Source organism: Schistocerca gregaria, chromosome 1 (assembly GCF_023897955.1).
Source record: "Schistocerca gregaria isolate iqSchGreg1 chromosome 1, iqSchGreg1.2, whole genome shotgun sequence".
NCBI classification, from domain to species: Eukaryota; Metazoa; Arthropoda; class Insecta; order Orthoptera; family Acrididae; genus Schistocerca; species Schistocerca gregaria.
The window spans coordinates 661,469,431-661,491,876 of record NC_064920.1 but is presented as its reverse complement, the minus strand read 5'-3'; the positions used below and the strand labels follow the sequence as shown (position 1 = coordinate 661,491,876).

Genomic DNA, 22,446 nt, shown 5'->3' with positions numbered 1-22,446 from the left:
AGGTGATTTCACACAATAAACAGAATTATCACTTTAAAGTAATTCAGGCAAATGGGAAGGCAATTCCAAAGTACTGGCAAACTGAGTAATTTGAATCAAGATGTACGTCTTTTTGCTGGCAGTTTGTGATTTCGTAGAATTATCTTTGCAAAATTTCCAAACTCTTCTCACAGTGTTTAAACTTGCGCCTGCACATATCATTGTTCATCTCGTCAGCTGAGGGACTGGATGGGGAAACTCTTCATTTTTCCTCTCCTGCTCCCAGCATTAATGGAATTACTAGCTATTTTTCTTGCTCCACCACACAAAGTAATACCACTTGCCCTACACTGATGGATAGAAAGTGTATCTGGCACTGTCCATGATAGGCCAGGAACTGCTGTGACACTTAGCAATAGACGTATTCATGAGTGACACAACAAAACATGGCGCAACACTTATTTTGTAATTGCTGTAAGTGAGGTCCTAGATTAGATAGCTGAGGTGGGCAGCAGATGGACATGAGCGGTTCGAAGTCATCTAGCTTGGACTGTCTTTAGTTGATTCAGAACTGCTGGGGCCCACTCTCTTCTCTTTGTGAACCAACTTTAGGTCCCGGATGATGATGATGATGATGATGATATGCCTTTTCTTTTTCACTGTTTGTAGATAGAATAGAATTTCATGTTCCTGTAACATACCAATTTGTGTAGGTTTTTGTAACGTAGGCTCAAACGGTGACCACAGATGCTTGAACAGACGTACGGGGCATTAAGCTGGTGCACAGTTTCAGTACATGGTGGAGTTTCTGACATCACAGACAGCTCCTAGATATTGAAAGTCATCTTGGAAAGATATACAACCATAGCTGTTATTTGTGTTTAAAGTGAACGTAATTATTTCACTTCATTTCTTCCAAGGAGAAATTTGGAATAGAAAGTTCTGAAAATTTGTTCTTTCTTGGTAGTGGCTCTGTATATTCCTTGTTTTTGAGCAGTGGAATAATCTTATCTAAGCACCAGAAGGTGTAATGTTCCAGCGTATTATGTTGTTCTAATTGAACTATTCGTGTTAAGAGATCTTTTATAAATAACAAAGTCAATATACAATGATCCTTGTCTTTTTACTGGCAGTTTTTCATGATGATAATCACATCTGTGTTTGATCGCCTAAAAATTTAACACACTTAATTACTTGTAGTCACAAAAAATTATTTCCTTGCTGCAGTGTCATTACTGTGTAGATTTCTGATCAAGAACTTCACATGTGCCTTTATTAAACTTGACAAAATTTCATTAACAGAGTGGCATGTGCTAGTCAGTCCAAATGCGATGCATCAGTTATGTACCAATCACCTATTATCAACTCACATCTGTGACTTATCTCACAATGAATCAACAGTTGCCTCCAATTATCTTTCAACTACCTCTCGGAATCTTACCCCTCAACAACTATCTCTCTAAAACTTATCCAGTTATAACTACCACTCCTTAACTACCTTCAACTGAGAATGCCCTCATGTCTTCTTTCATCATTCTACATCTAGTATATGTTGAAGTGTATACTAATACTTCTTAAATTATTTAAAAATTCTTATTTGATGAAGTTTTAGTAAGTAACATATTAATTAACAAATGTCCTTATACCTGTCACAAATTCAAATATAAATTAATCTGGTTCTACTTTCTTAACAGATTTAAACAGTACTCATTATTACATTTTTATACAAATGCTGAAATCTTTAGATTAAAATAACATAATAATTATTGAATATTAGGTCAAAATCTCTCACATTTCTGTAATAAGGAGTCTTAGTGCGTGAGATAAGTATTGATGAAATAAAAGTTCCTCAGTGAAACTAGCTACAGTGGAGTAATCAGTGAAACACAAATTACTCTCTGTATGATGAGAAATTAGCAAACATGGCTTTTGGGGTAGTTTTGATATTTACTATGTAATTATTGTTCTAAATTGAATTGTTAAAAGGAAAGAAAAATTATCATTCGTTTACTCTTGTTGTTGTTGTTGTTGTTGTTGTCTTCAGTCCTGAGACTGGTTTGATGCAGCTGTCCATGCTAATTTATCCTGTGCAAGCTCCTTCATCTCCCAGTACCTACTGCAACCTACATCCTTCTGAATCTGCTTAGTGTATTCATCTCTTGGTCTCCCTCTACGATTTTTACCCTCCATGCTGCCCTCCAATGCTAAATGTGTGATCCCTTGATGCCTCAGGACATGTCCTACCAACCGATCCCTTCTTCTGTTCTTCTAGTCAAATTGTTGCCACAAACTTCTCTTCTCCCCAATCCTATTCAGTACCTCCTCATTAGTTATGTGATCTACCCACCTAATCTTCAACATTCTTCTGTAGCACCACATTTCGAAAGCTTCTATTCTCTTCTTGTCCAAACTATTTATTGTCCATGTCTCACTTCCATACATGGCTACACTCCATACAAATACTTTCAGGAACGACTTCCCGACTTCTAAATCTATACTTGATGTTAACAAATTTCTCTTCTTCAGAAACGCTTTCCTTGCCATTGCCAGTCTGCATTTTATATCTCTCTACTTCGACCATCATCAGTTATTTTGCTCCCCAAATAGCAAAACTCCTTTACTACTTTAAGTGTCTCATTTCCTGATCTAATTACCTCAGTGTCACCCGACTTAATTAGACTACATTCCATTATCCTCATTGATGTTCATCCTTTTGTTGATGTTCATCTTATACCCTCCTTTCAAGACACTGTCCATTCCGTTCAACTGCTCTTCCAAGTCCTTTGCTGTCTCTGACAGAATTACAATGTCATCGGCGAACCTCAAAGCTTTTATTTCTTCTCCCTGGATTTGAATACCTACTCCAAATTTTTCTTTTGTTTCCTTTACTGCTTGCTCAATATACAGATTGAATAACATCGGGGAGAGGCTACAACCCTGTCTCACTCCCTTCCCAACCACTGCTTCCCTTTCAATGCCCCTCGACTCTTATTACTGCCATCTGGTTTCTGTACAAATTATAAATAGCCTTTCGCTCCCTGTATTTTACCCCTGCCACCTTTAGAATTTGAAAGAGTGTGTTCCAGTCAACATTGTCAAAAGCTTTCTCCAAGTCTATAAATGCTAGAAACGTAGATTTGTCCTTCCTTAATCTTTCTTCTAAGATAAGTCGTAAGGTCAGTATTGCCTCACGTGTTCCAACATTTCTACGGAATCCAAACTGATCTTCCCCAAGGTCGGCTTCTACCAGTTTTTCCATTTGTCTGTAAATAATTCGCGTTAGTATTTGGCAGCTGTGACTTATTAAACTGATAGTTCAGTAATTTTCACGTTTGTCAACACCTGCCTTCTTTGGGATTGGAATTATTATATTCTTCTTGAAGTGTGAGGGTATTTCGCCTGTCTCATACATCTTGCTCACCAGATGGTAGAGTTTTGTCAGGACTGGCTCTCCCAAGGCCGTCAGTAGTTCTAATAGTATGTTGTCTACTCCCGGGGCCTTGTTTCGACTCAGGTCTTTCAGTGATCTGTCAAACTCTTCACGCAGTATCTTATCTCCCATTTCGTCTTCATCTACATCCTCTTCCATTCCATAATATTGTTCCCAAGTACATTACCCTTGTATAGACCCTCTATATACTCATTCCACCTTTCTGCTTTCCCCTCTTTGCTTGGAACTGGGTTTCCATCTGAGCTCTTGATATTCATACTAGTGGCTCTCTTTTCTCCAAAGGTCTTTTTAATTTTCCTGTAGGCTGTATCTATCTTACACCTAGTGAGATAAGCCTCCACTTACTCAAGTGGCAAGTGGAAATGATCCACTTTGCTACATTCCAAATTGAAAAACAGAAATTCTTAGAACTCCTTCTTTTCAGGAGTTATTTCAGTCACTTTTTTTTATGTGACTCCCCACATCAAGTACATAATTCAATTGCTTCAGAAAACTATTACTTATATTTCAGTTTGTATGCTATTTTTGGATTTTATCTCTTCATGTTTTTAGCATTTTTAAGCAGACTCTAAAAGGTAGCTTTTAGATTTTTGTTGGATTTTCATAGTAATGTATGCACTAATCTGAAGTATAGGTTTAAATAATAAGTTTAGGAATTTTTCTACATTGTTTCACTCTTTAAACTTATCACAGTTGAAATTGCAAAATGTTCTACAGATCATGTGAACATTGTGTGTGTGTGTGTTTTTAATTGAAAAGTGCTTGCTCCCACTTCTAGCATTGAGTAAAAATTTTGTGTGTGTTACAGCTTATGCTTTATTATGAGTAAACTGATGCGTAACACAGCAAGTTAGTGGAAAGAAAATAGAAATGTCTGATATGCTTAGGAGTCATGCTGATGCTTGGGTATTATGCAATTTTTGTAACATAATTTAAAATTGTATTGTAATGTGGGTAGAATTGAAAGAGTCTTATGAATGCTGGTACCCAAGCTCACATGTGAGGCATATCTAACTTGACTTGAACATAGCTTCATCTTTGAATTGTACACTTGTTGTTTTGGTCCCTTCTTGTTGTGCTGTGCTACCTCATCTTTTCTTTTTATTCTCATGGAATTCTTTTCAGACCGACCTTGCTTGCACTCTTTTCATATCTTTCTCTGTAAAATAAACGAACTCTTTCTTTGTTACCTAAAGTCATGTTATGCTGTGTTCTATACATCATGGTGCACTCTGACAATATTTCACTAAATATATGTGTTTTCTTGTGTGTTCATTCTTGGCTTATATCACATGCTGTGTTAGTGTTGTTATTTGGGTGGCAGGGATGACAGGAGAGGAGCCGGGGGATACGGCCATGAGGGTGCTGGTGGTGGGTATGGTGGAAACTATGGTGGCTCTTGGGCACATGAAAGCTATAATTCACAACATTCTTATGGAAATCACTCCAGTAGTCAAAGGTAATAATTGGCATTGTTTCTTAAGATATTTTGTATTATTTAAGATCTGCTTCTGTTGGTTTATTGCTTAAGATTAAATTTAGCATGCAGTTTTCATTTTGTATTGTCATAACATACTTCTGGTGCTAATCATTTGAACTGTTGCTCAAAGTTTTAACTCATGCACTGCTTATAGGTTTATGATAAATGTATTTCCAAAAGTTGGGCTATAGACTTTGTTGTGTGTCGTGTGCCTTAAGGTTGTGTGCTTGTTGTTATAATACATTTTAATTGAATACCCCATACATTAAATTCTGTGAGAATGAATTTCATGTGTTTTTATGTAGATTTTGTTAACTATTGTTGCAACTAGAAATAAATATTCCTGTTGACAGTCATGTGTGACTTACAGACCAAGGTTGAAAAACTGGCGGAAAGGAAAGGAAACGAAAGGAAAGAAAAAACCACTTGTTCCTTGAAAAGAAAATTGAGAACTCAACTTCATTATTGCTTTTTATGTATTTAAATGAGCATCTGTAGAGTTAACTGAAGGTGATAATTGGTTTTATGTCTCTTCTTTGCAGGAACATTAATTTATGAGTGTGCTGCTGTGTGTGTGCACAATCGGTGCTGTAGTGTTCTTTGTGAAATGATTCATGTGGTGCATCACTTGAAGGTATTTAGGAGAGGTTTCCTGTTAAATCAGATGTGCACACCTCATTGTATCAGTCTGTTTTAAGGATTTATTTAGCTGATTTCTCGTAACTAGTTCTACATCATGAATGTCGTAACTACTCTTTAGAGTGGTTATGCAGAAACAGTATTAGATTAAATTTTGTAATACGAAATCCCCAAAAAACTGTAGTAGCATTTCGAAGTAATATTTAGGTAAAATTTTACAAAGAGTAGATATTCGAAATAGAGTAACGCAAAGTAGTACAAAGGGAATACAAGGAAGACATAACAGAGGTGCGTTTTGTCTTGAATGTAACACATAAACCAATGTGTAGCATTGTTAGGTCTCTTGAGTTTCTGTTTCCAGTGGTGACGAGTGTGTTCGCAGTTCTTCCATGGTAGTTGGAATTCTGGGATTAGAAGCCTAATTAAATTGCATTCTTACAACTGGATTAGACATTGGAGTGGTGGAGAATAGATTATTTTGGGATAAATTTAGAGATGGAGTCAATTACAGGTGATGAGGTGATTCGGTGTATGCGAATGATTATACAGTATTGGGACCGATAATAGTTTGGACCTTATCACATTAGTACCTTTGCCGCTCATTGTCAAGGTGATTCTGGTAATAAACGAGAAGTGAAAAATATTGCCCGTTAAAAGACTAAACTTGTGCTGAACAGACATTGAAAGGATTTGAACCCATAATTAATATCGTGTCATGAGAACTGAGAAGCTTAGACATTGTAAGGCCCAGAGACATATTTATAATTTATCGGACATTAACGGCAAAGGACAGTTTTATGGGAAAGCATATCTTTGGTGATAGGTATACGAAGGAACATAGTACCTACTGACTGTTATCATACCGAAACAATACACACTAGGATCAACTCTCCTTTCATTGATCCGCCAGTGCCATCTCTCATTAATTTAAGAACTTAATTGTGTCAGTAAAACAGAAATATGTGAGACATTCACAGTGTTGACTAAATTCCATAATGAGCTAATACATAGACAATAATATCTGTGAACATTCAAGGGTTATTAAAGGAAGCTGATAAACCTTTATACAAACAGATTTAATAGGATTCAACGAATGCATACAGACTGCTAAAGTAACTAAATCAGATTACTCAGGGAAACAAATTACTAAAAATAGACTGGAATTAAATTGATATCTTACTCCAGAGTAATAAAAATAAAAACAAAACAGTCTTTGGATCCGCCATGGTTGAAAGTGTATGAAATATCTCAGGAAAAATGCGTTCAATTTTCAACAGCTAGTTCGCATGACTAGATTCACAATGTGATTCAGAGATGTTTTATGCCCGACGCACATGACAGGGAATGGTTCTTAACTAGCCGGAACAATATCTACACAAAGTTTTGAGATGAGCTCCGCTACCCGGACTGGGGGGAGGGGGACAGGGAAGCGACATCTGTGCAGTCGCGACGACAGTGGGTGTGCGGGCATAATGTGGACCTACATTTCATTTACCAGTACAATTTCCTATACACCACCAACTACTGGAGTCATTCTGCTTAGTTTTAAATTTTTTGTATTGGTACTTGTTGGATGAATCATGCAGTTAGCATTTTTATTACATAGATGGCACATCTGATCATTAAAGAACATGTGCAAGAACATGTAGTTCACAAAATAACTGATAACAGACCATAACAAAGTATTGTGGTAACTAGCCCCAAAAACACTTTTTTAAAATTATCGAGGGGGGGGGGGGGAGGCAAATACATTAACTTGTTTCAAAGTAAAATTGCTAGGTAAACTTCTGATTATACGGTAGATTCATTAAGGTGTGGTCAGATATGTAAATATGGTATTATCACCTTAAAAACAAGCCATAGAATGACAGAGAAGCCCTCCAGGAAATACAGACTTGATTATACGTGCAGTTTACACTCAGCACAGTAGTTCAATCTGCGAGTTTTAGCATTTTTTAAGGTGAATGGGCCTGTAGGGAATCAAAATGGTGCTTTCAAGTTGCTTAGTCCCTTTCACAAACTGACTTGCTTGTCTCAATGCTGTTCACACGAAAAGAGTAGGCTATATAAGTCAACTTCAGGTATTAGGCCGCACGTACAAGTAGGGGAGTCACTGATGCCTATCCTGTGGAGATAGTTGGCGTAATTCCATTTATGGAAGCACATGCTCGTAATTAGAGATAGACAAAAGAGTCATTCCGTGTCAAATCAACACACCTATTTTACCTCACCCACTTAGATTTTGCTGAAAGTTGGTATACTTATAGTGGGCATTGAGACTAAGAAAAATACCAAATTTCATTATTTTCCCTCAAACCATTCCTGAAATATGGCTATGTAAACTTTTCAAAAACCAGCCAAAAATGTGTGAACGGACTTTTTGAAATTGTCCCAGGAGCTCCCCTGATTGAGCTAGAGAACTGGGAAAGGTGTCGTTTTGCAGCATTTTGCATGCTCTTTCCAGGGATATACAAAAAAACATAGCTTCTAATTAATAACTTTTTCAAAATACTAATTAATATTTTGATTTATATTTTTTTTTTACAAAAAGTACATAATTGAAAATTTTCAAAATATTTCCTTAACTACTTCATACTATTGTAAATCACATGGCGAAATATACATGTGGGACGATGATGGGTTCATTGTTAAAAAAATTATTCTGGACCATTGTTTTTCACTAACGGCCCTAGTTTGACTAGATTGACCTTTAACAAACAGGAATTTCTTTAAAATATACTGGAAGGTAAGTAAAAAAAGTATTAGAAATATCAAAACATCACCTTATTAAACCAAAACTAATCAGCACATTTCATAATTAAGTTGATTGCTTATTTTAATTTGGTACAACTTCACTAACAGTATATTAACTGATATAACAAAAACAAGAAATTGAGCATTTAACTACAAACTGAAATAAAGTATGAATAAGTACAAGTATTTACATAATAGTTCTGGTCCATGATGTTTGAAATGGAACTATTAAACAAATTAAATACATAATGCTTGTTTTTGAGTAACACGTATCTGTACATTGCTAAATTTAACACAATAGGTACTAACAATAATTTTGTAACAACTTTCTATAAAGTATACATTAACACTAACCTGAGACAAAAATTAAGTTTTGAGTTGAAAGCAGTTTCCCAATAAATTGTCTTGGAACCTCACATATTACATTTTAATAAAGCTGACTGGGTTTGGTTTACATCACTTTCATTAAGAATGTATGTTCTCCCTGTCGGAGTAAATGGATTCACTTTTGTGAGAACATCCACAACTGACACCCACAGGACATCTGCATGTTCAGGATAAGAGAATGACTTAGCTGGTTCACATGGATGAAGAAAAGTTATTTTAACTTCATCAAGTTCTTCGGTTCCCCCCCCCCCCCCCCCCCCCCCCCCCCCCTGAAATGTACCCAAGCCTCCAGTTTCTGCCATATACAGTGGTGACATAGCCTGATACCTCTTGTAACTTCAGTTTGCCTGGTGATGATGTTACTTTCCTCTCCCAACTCTGCATATCACCTGAGAAGTATTTGACTATTAATTTTGATGTAGTGTTGGGAATGAAAGCGTGAAATTGCTGTGTTCCTTTGATTGTCAATGCCTGTTCAAGGCAGCTTTTTAAGAATATTTCTGAAACAGCGTAGTCTTCTTGAGTGGAATATGCAAAATCAACATTTGTGATATTATCTACTGCCCACTCAAATAGATCTTGTGCAGTTTGGATTTGATTCTAGTATGGCCTTTGCAAACTTGCACGAGCTGCCAGTCTCTTTACTGAACCCTCTGTTCCATCACAAGGCCCTTTCCCATGTGCTGTGGCTGAAAAGTGCCACTCAGCTTTTATGTCGAAGTCTTCCTCATGAAGGCAAAGGTTCAGGAAGTTTTTCTTATTTTTATACTGAGTGGCAGAACCGTCAGAATAATAGTATATCTTTTTTGGAATCTTTGGAAATTTATTTGTTAGATATGAAATTAGCTTCTTTTGAAAGGTGTAAACTGCAGTTGTATTATGCTCCAGGCAATCAGAAACAATGGCAAAGCTCATATGCTCAATTTTGTTTTCCTGTTTGTAATAAATAACAAAAGGATGAATGGTAATCTGTTGTCCTGCCCAGTGGAAACTCTGAGCTTCATCCTGTAGAACTATACTATAATTTTCTGAAAAATCACATATGACAACAAATTCAGATTCTATAAGGTTTTCTCTTTGGAGTTAAGGAATGTTCGTTGTTGCTTGGCAATGAAGTCATGCCGAATCAAAGTCGACACCTTACTACAAAATAAATCTATGAATTCTTCAGAAGTTTTCTGAACAACTTCCAGATTACATCGGTCAACTGACATCCACTGTCTGAACTGAACTTGTTCAATTAAGTTTTCATGAAAAGAGTCTTTTAAAATTTTACGTTCGACAGTTTCTCCTGGGCAGTATTCACAGTTTCACATGTTGCAATCAACTGATGATGGGCTGCAAAGCATTTTTGCAATGCACTGCTGTTTGTTACTGTATTTAGTTTGGCATTTTCTATCATTAATTTTATGTTTTGGTGAGTTGTGCATACGTAGACAGTGTGTGTGCCACTCTGGCCAGCTAATACACAATGTTTTGGTCTCAACTCAGCAAATTTAGAGAAATCTATTTTTATGTTAGGAAACTTGTCTTTAAAATGTTTGTAAGCTTCTTTAAGGTTACACAAAATAAGTCTCTTTGATATTTTTGTTTTATTTCCACTTGTTTCTGTAATTGTCACACAATCTTTAATACCTGGCATTGCCCTGCTAACTGCATCATTTTCATAAAATGAATGTACAGTTTTGACTGTTTCTGTTGGTAAACACTCCCCTGGTTTTGGGTTTGGACCTTCCATGAATCCACTTTCTTTCAAAATTTTTTTGAACTGCTGAACAATGTAATTAGGAGCATTAAATGCCCTCATTATTTTCCTGACACTCCACTTTTCAGGTAAACTTGTTAGAATCATTAGTTTTTTTGCTCTACTTATAGAATTTTTAAAGTTTCTTTTAAGATTTTCAAGGACGGATTCATCAGTATCAGTATCTGACGAAGAAGTTTCAGGAGCAACAAAAAGTTTGTGTGTCATTGATGAGATTTTCTTAACTTTTGATTTGGTGTAATGCCTAGATGCTAGTTTTCTCTTGTCATTTGGGGACTCACCTAGTGTTTGAAGTGTTGTGTTAAATGTTTTAACAGCTGCTGAAGTTGGAGTGAAGTCAGGGTCTTGGTCTCGGATGATTCTCTCTGATCCAGAAGATTCTTCTTCAACACTTTCATCACTGATGGGCTCTGGTGTATTTTTCAATTTGGTTACATATTTTCTACATTTATCACAAATCTTGGCAGCCCTTGGTATTTGAGGAAATAATTTGGGCATCCATGTTGTGACATTTCTCAGTTTTTTCCTGTCTCTAATAAAATGATTTGACTTCTTCAATGGATTACAACACTGCACTCTTACAGCACTGCATACAAAAACCACTTATAAACTGTCTTTCAATGTATAGATTTACTTGATAATGAACTGTTAAATATAATAGATACATTCTGGTCAACACAGTAGTAACAATTGATTTGCACTAAAACAACAGTGCACAATAATCCTGTAGGCACACAAAGCTTTAGAAGGTAACAATGCAGACTACATCATCTCAACAATGGTTCCAGTCTCTGAATTATTGTACAGACATCAAGCCCTATGTATACGGTCCTCTACTGACGTACTACCTTAAAGGTCAGTTTGGTCAAACTAGGGCCATCGGTGAAAAACAAGAGTCCGGAATATTTTTTTTTTTTAACAATGAACCTATCATCATCCCACATTTATATTTTGTCATGTGATGTACAACAGTATGAAGTAGTTATGGAAATATTTTGAAAATTTTCAAGTATGTACTTTTGTAAAAAGTTAAATCGAAATATTAATTACCATTTTGAAAAAGTTTCAGCACCCACTGTAAGTGTACCAACTTTCAGCAAAATCTAAGAGGATGAGGTAAAATTTTTATTTAAAGAGTGTTGATTTGACATGGAATGACTCAAAACTATTCTTTTCAGAGATTGGATCAGAACTGGTCACTCACTGGAATAAACTAGAATTATTCACGACTCACTGCTCACCATTCGCTCACAAAAATAAGAAAAGGAATGTACACTATCTTTTTAATTCACGTCACTAAATCTATATTTTTATCTGATTGGGCCCTATTTTGAAAGAAAATATATAGACGAGTAATAATTTTGTGCCATGTCCCCAGTAATTTTTGGATAAAAAAGCTTTAAATTTTGTCTGCTGTAAAAAAGTTATAACTATTACAACAAAACCCTTAATATTTTTTATCGACTGGAAGAATTGTAAGAATGAAGCCTGATTTGTGTTATATTTTGATACTTTCACTGGAAAAAATGCAATATAGGTGTTAAAACAACAGTAATTGAAGTGTATCTGCAGTCATTATTTACAGTTAGTATTACTAAATATGTTCCCGTACAGGAAAAATTAATCAATATTGTCATTTATAAATAACATTTGACACATTTCAGGAGATGTGATTCTCTCTCACTTCTTAGGGCATATTTGTCCTGCTTTGGAAAATATTTGTTCACGGGCCACTGATGTTGCCATGATACATAACACTTTTAGAACCAATTGATACAGTGCTGAAGGAAAATATCCCTCCACTAAATATTTGCCCAGTTTGACAATTGGAGCACTTTCTGGGTTGTGACTTGCCAGAAGCTGACCAATAGTTTCATTGAACTTGTCCCAGATTGAAGTAGTCTCATGTGCCATGGTTGTAATTGGTTTAGAAATGAGCTGTTTTTTCTTCTTGGATAACAAATGCTTTCATTTCTGCAGTAGCCTTCATGCAATAGTCCTGAAATGTTTTTTGTCATTTGAAAATCCTTGCCTTTGGATTGGGGTCCAATAACATTGCCTGACTAATCAATTCGTTTAATTTTTGGCAAGATCTCCGTTTTTGAAAGCGAGACACTCATCTCTGAGGACAGCTCTTTGGTTACCTCATCAAATACTTTAAAAGTATGTAAAGCATGTCGCATTATCTCCCAGTCTGTACCTTTTAAGTTTAAGGTGATCAATTTTACACTTCAAATAGCAAGAAAAGAAATTATGGGGTCTTTATTTAAAGTAAGTGTTTGCAATATTTCGTAAGTAGAGTTCAGTGTGGTTTGGACATCTTGTTTCACTTTGTCGGCCGGGATATGTGGAAGTTTCAGAAGCATGACAGTTAATTTCATATTTGATGCATTTTCTGTTTTATGGAAGTAATTTTAAAATTGATATTGTATTTGGGATAAAAGACTTTACCCAGTTTGAGATGTTTTCTGCTGTGCGTTTGTTTTTGAATAATATTATCTGAAAATCATTTTTAAAAGCTATAAGTCTAATGTCCTACTTTTATTTAATGTGAGCGTATTTTTAATGTTGAAAAATTTACTTACTGGGTGTTGTAAATGAAAAGCACTTGAGGGTGAGGACACTATAAAAGGAAATAAATCAGGACTTGATTCAGAATCTGATGACACTGATAGGCTGCATACTGCTTAAGACTTGTGTGCCTTTCTCGGACGATATCTTTTCCCGAGATGTCAGTGAGGACAGTTCAGAAGAAATGATTTTTTGATTTTCTGCACCGGCTGATGGGGATCTTGATTGACTTCCTGACCAACACTGTTCCAGAGGTACTGTAGGCTCTTAGATTTTAGATATGTTATCAGGATTGATGATGAGCCAGAAGTCATGACAATTATCTGCTGTTAATAGCAGTATTTTCCTTCTCCATCCATTTTGGTAAAATGGTACTGAACATTGCTCGTAATTCTTCTAGGCGAAGCAATGTGGATGACATATTGTGCAGCACTGAAAAGTACACTGGTAAAATTAAAATATTTGCTATTAACGTAGCCATTTTAAATTGTAAAAGCTTAAAGTGAGAGCAAATACACATGCAACGTGTTCTATAATCAGAAGTTACAGAGTAGGATGAAGGAAGTTGTGATCTGCGAAACCTAGAGCCACAATTGTGAAATTTGTATGGTATATGAAAAGGGCTCAAATAGTCAGAGCTAATAAGAAACTCGTAAATACGAGCCTGACAATATGCGACGATTTCACTGCTGAAAGATGAAAATGTTCAATAATGTGATACCCGAATTTGGGCTACATCGTGTGTGAACGAGAGATGGCAGGATAACGGTGCAGATAAAGGCTGGAAAAAAAGCAGTGCAAATGAATTCTAAAGTCTGTGGTTTAGGAGCTACAAACTGTTAATGTAGAACATAGTTGGCCATGACTTTCAACTCATTTTGACAAACTCCTCCATATATTTCAGAATATCGACATTCATGTTTTTCCTCTAATGAATGTGGACAGCTGGCTCAAGCCAAGCATGGCCTCCAGTTCCTTAAATGTAGACTCCATTGTCCCAAGACACCACAGAAAGAACAGATAAGGTGGTGCAGTAGTGGCAAACAAAAGTTTTGACTTATTACCAACAGTGTGACATACGTACAATAGTAATGAAGACGAACAAGTCAAATACATCTTCATAAATATCAAATCCCTTAAGAAAATTTGTCTAATCTGCATCTTCTACAGACCTCCAAAAGTAGGCAGGGAAGCCTGTTTCAGAATTGACCTTCCAAATTTGATTCAACTTAGGAGCATACATATAATGCGAGGTTCACTAACATAAGTATTCTGACTCTTCACTGTTAAATTGAAGTGTGCAGTTTCTTCATCAAATGTAACAGTATGTCAGCTTGTACCTACCCATAATGCAGCTTATAGTCAGGCCCCCATACGTATATTTTACACAAAATTCACAAGCAGTAAAATTTGTACCTGGAGTATCACATCATCATTTGATGACTGACTCCCTCTAATATATGAAAGGAAGAAACTGTGACAATATACAGAGACTTTTAAGTGTATCAGTGTACCTGAACTTGTAGCAGAGCCACAAGAGATAATTTGGGAGATGATTTCCATACCATTCCTGGACATGAAAGACCAACTCCATGGATTTACTACCAAACTAACTATATTACACATTAAATATGCTCCCTCAAAGACTGGAAACATGAAGGGAAAACCTGCACCTTGGCTAATGCAAGAGATGAAATAGTTCATGAATCTCGGAGACACTGCATGTCGGTCTTACAAATGACCTTGTACCTTTGAAAATAGAATTGATTACAAGCATAAAACAAAGAGTCAGTCTGAGAGAAATCATAACTAAGACATGCCAATACATTAATCTAAAACATAAAGACCAGATGCTCTACGGAAAATCTTGTGTGATCTAGGGAGCAGCATGCAAAGTAGAAGCTGCAGCTGATCACATTTTCCCAACCATGGAACTAAACGAGAACTTGGCTTTAGTGATAACCTTCATTGAAATGTAAACAAAACATTGACTTACTATTTATTTCGTGGAGGTAAATGGCAGTAGCTGCAAAAAATTCTTTCCTGAGCTGACAATGCTGTTGAAAAATCCTTCAGCTCAGCATTTACTGAACAGAACAACATTGCGTCCAAGTGGTCAAGCGTATTATTGATCCACTATTGCTCATAACAACTACTGTACCCTAGACAAATGGTGAAGCTTATTATTGATCCACTATTGCTTATAATAACTACTGTTGTTGTTGTTGTTGTCTTCAGTCCTGAGACTGGTTTGATGCAGCTCTCCATGCTACTCTATCCTGTGCAAGCTGCTTCATCTCCCAGTACCTACTGCAACCTACATCCTTCTGAATCTGCTTAGTGTACTCATCTCTCGGTCTCCCTCTACGATTTTTACCCTCCATGCTGCCCTCCAATGCTAAATTTGTGATCCCTTGATGCCTCAAAACATGTCCTACCAAGCGATCCCTTCTTCTAGTCAAGTTGTGCCACAAACTTCTCTTCTCCCCAATCCTATTCAATACCTCCTCATTAGTTACGTGATCTATCCACCTTATCTTCAGTATTCTTCTGTAGCACCACATTTCGAAAGCTTCTATTCTCTTCTTGTCCAAACTATTTATTGTCCATGTCTCACTTCCATACATGGCTACACTCCATACAAATACTTTCAGGAACGACTTCCCGACTTCTAAATCTATACTTGATGTTAACAAATTTCTCTTCTTCAGAAACGCTTTCCTTGCCATTGCCAGTCTGCATTTTATATCTCTCTACTTCGACCATCATCAGTTATTTTGCTCCCCAAATAGCAAAACTCCTTTACTACTTTAAGTGTCTCATTTCCTGATCTAATTACCTCAGTGTCACCCGACTTAATTAGACTACATTCCATTATCCTCATTGATGTTCATCCTTTTGTTGATGTTCATCTTATACCCTCCTTTCAAGACACTGTCCATTCCGTTCAACTGCTCTTCCAAGTCCTTTGCTGTCTCTGACAGAATTACAATGTCATCGGCGAACCTCAAAGCTTTTATTTCTTCTCCCTGGATTTGAATACCTACTCCAAATTTTTCTTTTGTTTCCTTTACTGCTTGCTCAATATACAGATTGAATAACATCGGGGAGAGGCTACAACCCTGTCTCACTCCCTTCCCAACCACTGCTTCCCTTTCATGCCCCTCGACTCTTATTACTGCCATCTGGTTTCTGTACAAATTATAAATAGCCTTTCGCTCCCTGTATTTTACCCCTGCCACCTTTAGAATTTGAAAAAGAGTATTCCAGTCAACATTGTCAAAAGCTTTCTCTAAGTCTACAAATGCTAGAAACGTAGGTTTGCCTTTTCTTAATCTTTCTTCTAAGATAAGTCGTAAGGTCAGTATTGCCTCACGTGTTCCAACATTTCTACGGAATCCAAACTGATCTTCCTCGACGCCTGCATCTACCAGTTTTTCCATTCGTCTGTAAAGAATTCGCGTTAGTATTTTGCAGCCGTGGCTTATTAAACTGATAGTTCGGTAATTTTCACATCTGTCAGCACCTGCTTTCTTTGGGATTGGAATTATTATATTCTTCTTGAAGTCTGAGGGTATTTCGCCTGTCTCATACATCTTGCTCACCAGCTGGTAGAGTTTTCTCAGGACTGGTTGTCCCAATGCCGTCAGTAGTTCTAATGGAATGTTGTCTACTCCGGGGGCCTTGTTTCGACTCAGGTCTTTCAGTGCTCTGTCAAACTCTTCACGCAGTATTGTATCTCCCATTTCGTCTTCATCTACATCCTCTTCTATTTCCATAATATTGTCCTCAAGTACATCGCCCTTGTATAAACCTTCTATATACTCCTTCCACCTTTCTGCCTTCCCTTCTTTGCTTAGAACTGGGCTGCCATCTGAGCTCTTGATATTCATAGACGTGGTTCTCTTCTCTCCAAAGGTCTCTTTAATTTTCCTGTAGGCAGTATCTATCTTACCCCTAGTGAGATAAGCTTCTACATCCTTACATTTGTCCTCTAGCCATCCCTGTTTAGCCATTTTGCACTTCCTGTCGATCTCATTTTTGAGACGTTTGTATTCCTTTTTGCCTGCTTCATTTACTGCATTTTTATATTTTCTCCTTTCATCAATTAAATTCAATATTTCTTCTGTTACCCAAGGATTTCTAGCAGCCCTCGTCTTTGTACCTACTTTATCCTCTGCTGCCTTCACTACTACATCCCTCAGAGCTACCCATTCTTCTTCTACTGTATTTCTTTCCCCTATTCCTGTCAATTGTTCCCTTATGCTCTCTCTGAAACTCTGTACAACCTCTGGTTCTTTCAGTTTATCCAGGTCCCATCTCCTTAATTTCCCACATTTTTGCAGTTTCTTCAGTTTTAATCTACAGGTCATAATCAATAGATTGTGGTCAGAGTCCACATCTGCCCCTGGAAATGTCTTACAACTTAAAACCTGGTTCCTAAATCTCTGTCTTACCATTATATAATCTATCTGATACCTTTTAGTATCTCCAGGGTTCTTCCACGTATACAGCTACTGTTCCCTAGAATTTGAAGCTTTTGCTTGGAGGACGCACCAGAAACATCATACCCGTCAGAATATAAGCACTAGAGGTCCGATTGCCAAGAAAAATAGCTGGGTCATTCTGTCTGACAGGAGAGTGAATGTAGACATCAGAAAAAAAACTAAAAGTAAAAAACCTAAATGGGCAGATTAAAGAATACAGAAACAACTAGAAGGATTACGTCATGAGAGTGGAAGACAACAGATTACCAAAATTGATGATAATTATTACTCAGCTGGCAGAAGATATTTAGGAAGACTGAGGGAAATCAACAATTTCAGCTAAGAAAGCATAACAGGCAAACGCCTAATACATGCAAAGAGAAGACTAAGAGATATCATATTAAAATGTTTATGATTTTTTAAGTAATTGCAATTACATATAAAACTCTGGTCCAGTGTAAGAGAGCTCCTAAAAGCATAAATCTATTCAGGTTAAATGAATGAATATACAGCTTGTCACAGGATGAAAGGTAATTATTCAGAGATATGAAAGGAAAGACTGTTTAAAGGAAAAAAACTTCATATGGTCAGATGTACTAATGTGAATGGTTTCAAAGATAGAAAATTATTAGTGTACATTGTTACTTATTTTCTTTATTTTTCAGTATACTATCATTGTTTACAATGTATCATAGTTGTGTAGTCAAAGTTGAGACAAATAATTTGGTATAGGACACGTCTATCAAGTCGGGGAAACTACCTCAAATTGTCTTATCTGCACCTCAGCGCATGTACATAGTGCAAGATTTTCAGTATTATCTTGCTCTCTCCACGCAACCTATAAGTCCTTGAGTAAAAATGAAATGACCTTTGTAAAGGAAATGTAATGTAATTTAATTTTGTACTGCACCAAGTTTTTGCTAGAGGCTATGGATTCCGTGTTATTCAAGAAAAATGTACAAAAGTAACTTAAAAATATGTTCCATCTCAGAAACCATTTGGAATAGTGCATATGTCCAGATTTAGTTTTTTACTTCAAATGATCATTCCAGTTGTATCTCTGTATATTGACCATTCCTCCTGAGACAACATTATGCATGGATATCTTGTGTGTTAAAATAATTATCTGTTATACATGCTGTTATATTTAGTATCCTATTCATCCAAAGTAATTAAAGCCCTCATAAAGGCTACTGTCACACCAACAGCAGCAACTATAAATGTAGCAGTCGTAGAGGAAGACATAATAGTACACCTAAAAAGACCACCCACACAACAAGAAAACAGAACAACAACAAGAGAAAACAAGACAATGATGACTAAACAAATCAAATAAGGATACAAAGAATAAAGAGCTGAACTCTGCTGGAGAAGTACCCAATCAGAAAAATGAGTTGCCAAGCTGTATCACTGTGCCAAGAGTCCAAACAAGATTGACACCTCAAGTCGCTGTGTGGTCTGTTACATGCTATCTTGTCTACGAGAGTGGTGGGGAGCAGTGAGCTAGTTTGCATTCTGATCTGTAAGAGTGATGGGAAGCAGTGATCTTGTGAGCTACCTTGCAATCTGATCCCTGAGAGTGGTGGAGAGCAGTGAGCTAATGAGAGAGCCTGCAGTCCAATCGGTGAGAGTGGTGGGGAGTGCTGAGCTGTTGGAGGGTGGGTGGGTGGGGGAGTGATGCTTGTATCACTTTGCGTTCCAACCATGCATTGGCTGAAGACTGTAGCTTTTATGGTTTTTGGCAGCATATTCTGTGTGCAGTGCTAAGTCAAAAAATAAGAAGTAACAACACACTAAGTATGTAAACATTTGCTGAACTTCTGAAATTAGAGAGATTCTTTAGAAATCAAGAGTGGAAACATGATGCTGGAAGTGTTTTCTGCCTTAATGTATCATTCTGAAGAACTTCGGTATCATTTGCATCAGCAGCTGCGTGGTCGACCCAGCGGATTGTGAAGTGTTGGGACCCAGGTTCGATTCCCACCTGGGTAGAAGATTTTTTTTCCATTCACGGACTGGCTGTTATCTTGTACTTACTTTCATATCACCCTAATTAGCATCACTGTTGAAATGGCTGAATAGGTACTGCCTGATAGCCAATAAATTGGAGGGGGTGGGGTGGGAAGAAATGGAGCTTTTGTTATTTATCTCCATGGATGGGGAAAGCTACTAATAAGTTATGCTGATCCACACATATACAGGTCTATAACAGATTTTTTTCTAGCTTTTGTAACATTTTTGTAAGGAAGTGGTGTGGTGTGCCTTTGTAGCAGCCTAGCACAGAATTTCCATCCCATTCATTATGAAGCCACCAGAGACGCATTTTGAAATCACTGAGCTACCACTCATTTTTTCCAAATAATACGTCATCCACTCTTTAGAAAGATCTGGTTCTTTGGATCTGTTCAGGAGCAGACTGCCCATCTCTACTCATAATAGACATTAGCTGCTGTCTGCTGCATATCCAGTTTGTAAAACACTGGTTTCTGGATGGGGCACTGTCCCATATACTTATGTTTAATGTTGATTTTCCAAAAAGAATCCTATTGCTTTGGAATATAGTTTCACAGAAAGTTATCATTTTTAAAAATTAGAATGGGTCATCATGAAGCAAAGGATGTACAACTTTTTGCGTCAATGTAGCTTGTGATAAATGGTTTAGACAACAGATAATTTGTTAATTGAAGTAAAGATTGCATTTTCCATCCCAATTTCAGAAAGTTTAAATTCATTAATGGTTGTGTTACAAAGTACATAGTATCAGCTCTGAACACAAACCTGATCGGTGGAGGAGGAGGAAAGGTAGTGAAAATGTTTATTTTTGGAGGGGTTCATAATTTATTTTTGTGCTGACAGTAAAAATTCAAACTACTAAAGGATCGTTGCAAAACATTGTTGGCTTTGCAGTTCTTCTCTTGAGCAGGCAGCACATAAATATATCCAATTTCTTATGATGTTCTGTTCATAAACTTGGTTTACTGGCAGCACTTGGTGTTGTATCAAGGGTCGTTACACTTATTTTGAAGCTCAGGAGTGCACTCTAGGGATGAATGCTCATTCATTGCTCACCCACGGTAATCATTTCTCAAGCAGCCCCACTCAGCTTACTTATACTACTTATGTTCTAGCTTTGCCCTTGTTGCAATTGTAGGTAATGTATTTGAAATGATAACAGGTGCGATAAAACAAAATAAAAGCCAGAATGTGTTTTGAAATCACTGTTTAGTCATTGTATCAAAAACAAAATTGAGATAATCATCTGGAACAGGTAAATGGCCACAAGAAATGCTGAAGCATGGGATTCCAGAGTGTGCATTGATTTTTGGAGGCTGTTTCATGTGGAAAATTTGTGCATTGTAGCACACTGAAGTTAACATGGCCTTATTTCCATTCTGTGTGTTTCAGTGGCTAATACATTTCACAGAGATAGCTCACTTTTAACATAATTAAGCCTGAAATGAAATTTATTGAGCTGTATGTGGTGGAGTAATCATTTTGTTATGTTAATTAACTCGCTTCCATTGTACAGTGCTTCATGATCTGATATAGGCGAAAAAACATGTTGAGGTGGATAGTAGTGCCTTTTCCAACTTCTGGAATTTTATTTAACTTTTTTGCCCCTTCATTTGTGTAATAAGTGTGTGTGTGTGGGGGGGGGGGGGGGGGGGGTTAAAAGAATAGGTTTGAAAGAACGACAGTCGTCTAGTTCTGGTTCATATTGAGTACAGATTATTATAAAAGTTCGAAAAGCAAAATTTTATATTCAAAACATATATTTTAATGTTACTGCAGGGTATGGCAACAGTGATAGTCTGACATCATTAGCGACAAGTAGCTAATTTTGTGTAGTGCATGTTGGAGATGATAATGAAGTGTTCATCATAACTAAAGATTTTTTGTTTATATTTAACTGGTACTGTTCAGAAGTATAATTAGTAACAAATACATTCCTTAATTGATTTTGAAAACCTGTTATTTAAACAATTTTAAGAAAATTAATTTATCTATATGGCAAAAAATACAAAACCTAGCATTTTTTAAAATTTGCAGCCGTGATATGCAGTCCATTGAGACACAGCCTCCAATGATGTCATTCAAAGCATACCTGCAAACCCAGGATGACAATATAACAGATGAAGAAGCTATCAGGAAGTACAATGAATACAAGTTAGAATTCAAGAGACAGCAACTAAATGAATTCTTTGTGGCACATAAAGAAGAAGAATGGTAATTTTACTTTTACGACAGTCATTCATGAATTTGAATATCTTGATCTGATGCAGATATCGCTGCACAGTAGAAATGAGAAAGTTCTTGTTTAACCTTGTGACCTTTATTTCAGGGGTATTAACTTGGGAAAGAAAAGAGTGTCCCCCCTTCTTATATATAAATATGTGTATATCACAAAGTTTTCTGAGATGAAAATATTTAGTCATTAATTCATTTAATTTTTTCTTTTTGTGTTTTCTCTTAATTAGTGTAACTGCACTGCAGATAGTGCATATAAGTATTTTGTTATGATGCTGTTTGATCTCATTAATTTGTTGCAGCCTATGTTACAAATTAGCAGATAATAGATATAGTATGTATGCTGTCCAGGACAAAACACATTTAAAAGAAAGTATGTTGTTCCTATTTACTTTGTATGCAGTTAAATTTATTCTAAAGTGACAGTCTGTGTTTTCATAACTTTGTTAATTATATTAGACGTTTTGCTATGGTACACATTACTGTGCTTTGAAGAATTCAGCTGTTTTATGGGCAGTCCAATAGTTGGCGAATAGTTTAGAATATGGATGGAAGCAATCTTCTGATAGTTGTCGTGTTCCAGTTTACTGTTCAGGAAAATAACTATTACCAGTCACCTGTAACTTACTGTGAGACATTATCCTTCTGAACAGCAAATTTGGGAGAGGGGTTTTGCTATGCTTAC

At 36.5% G+C, this 22,446-nt stretch overlaps 1 protein-coding gene across 21 annotated transcripts in view; it reads left to right on the top strand.

Moving 5' to 3' along the window:
• The window catches only part of LOC126361861 (serrate RNA effector molecule homolog), a 195,827-nt gene that overhangs the window by 50,809 nt on the left and 122,572 nt on the right, over positions 1-22,446 (top strand). For 15 of the 21 annotated variants that reach the window (XM_050007828.1, XM_050007841.1, XM_050007839.1 and 12 more), the window contains 2 exons: positions 4,755-4,889; positions 21,564-21,740. In XM_050007828.1, the coding sequence (XP_049863785.1) occupies positions 4,755-4,889; positions 21,564-21,740 (312 nt within the window). The remainder of the gene's footprint in view (positions 1-4,754; positions 4,890-21,563; positions 21,741-22,446) is intronic. The other 6 variants (XM_050007848.1, XM_050007846.1, XM_050007847.1 and 3 more) reach the window with 1 other exon arrangement.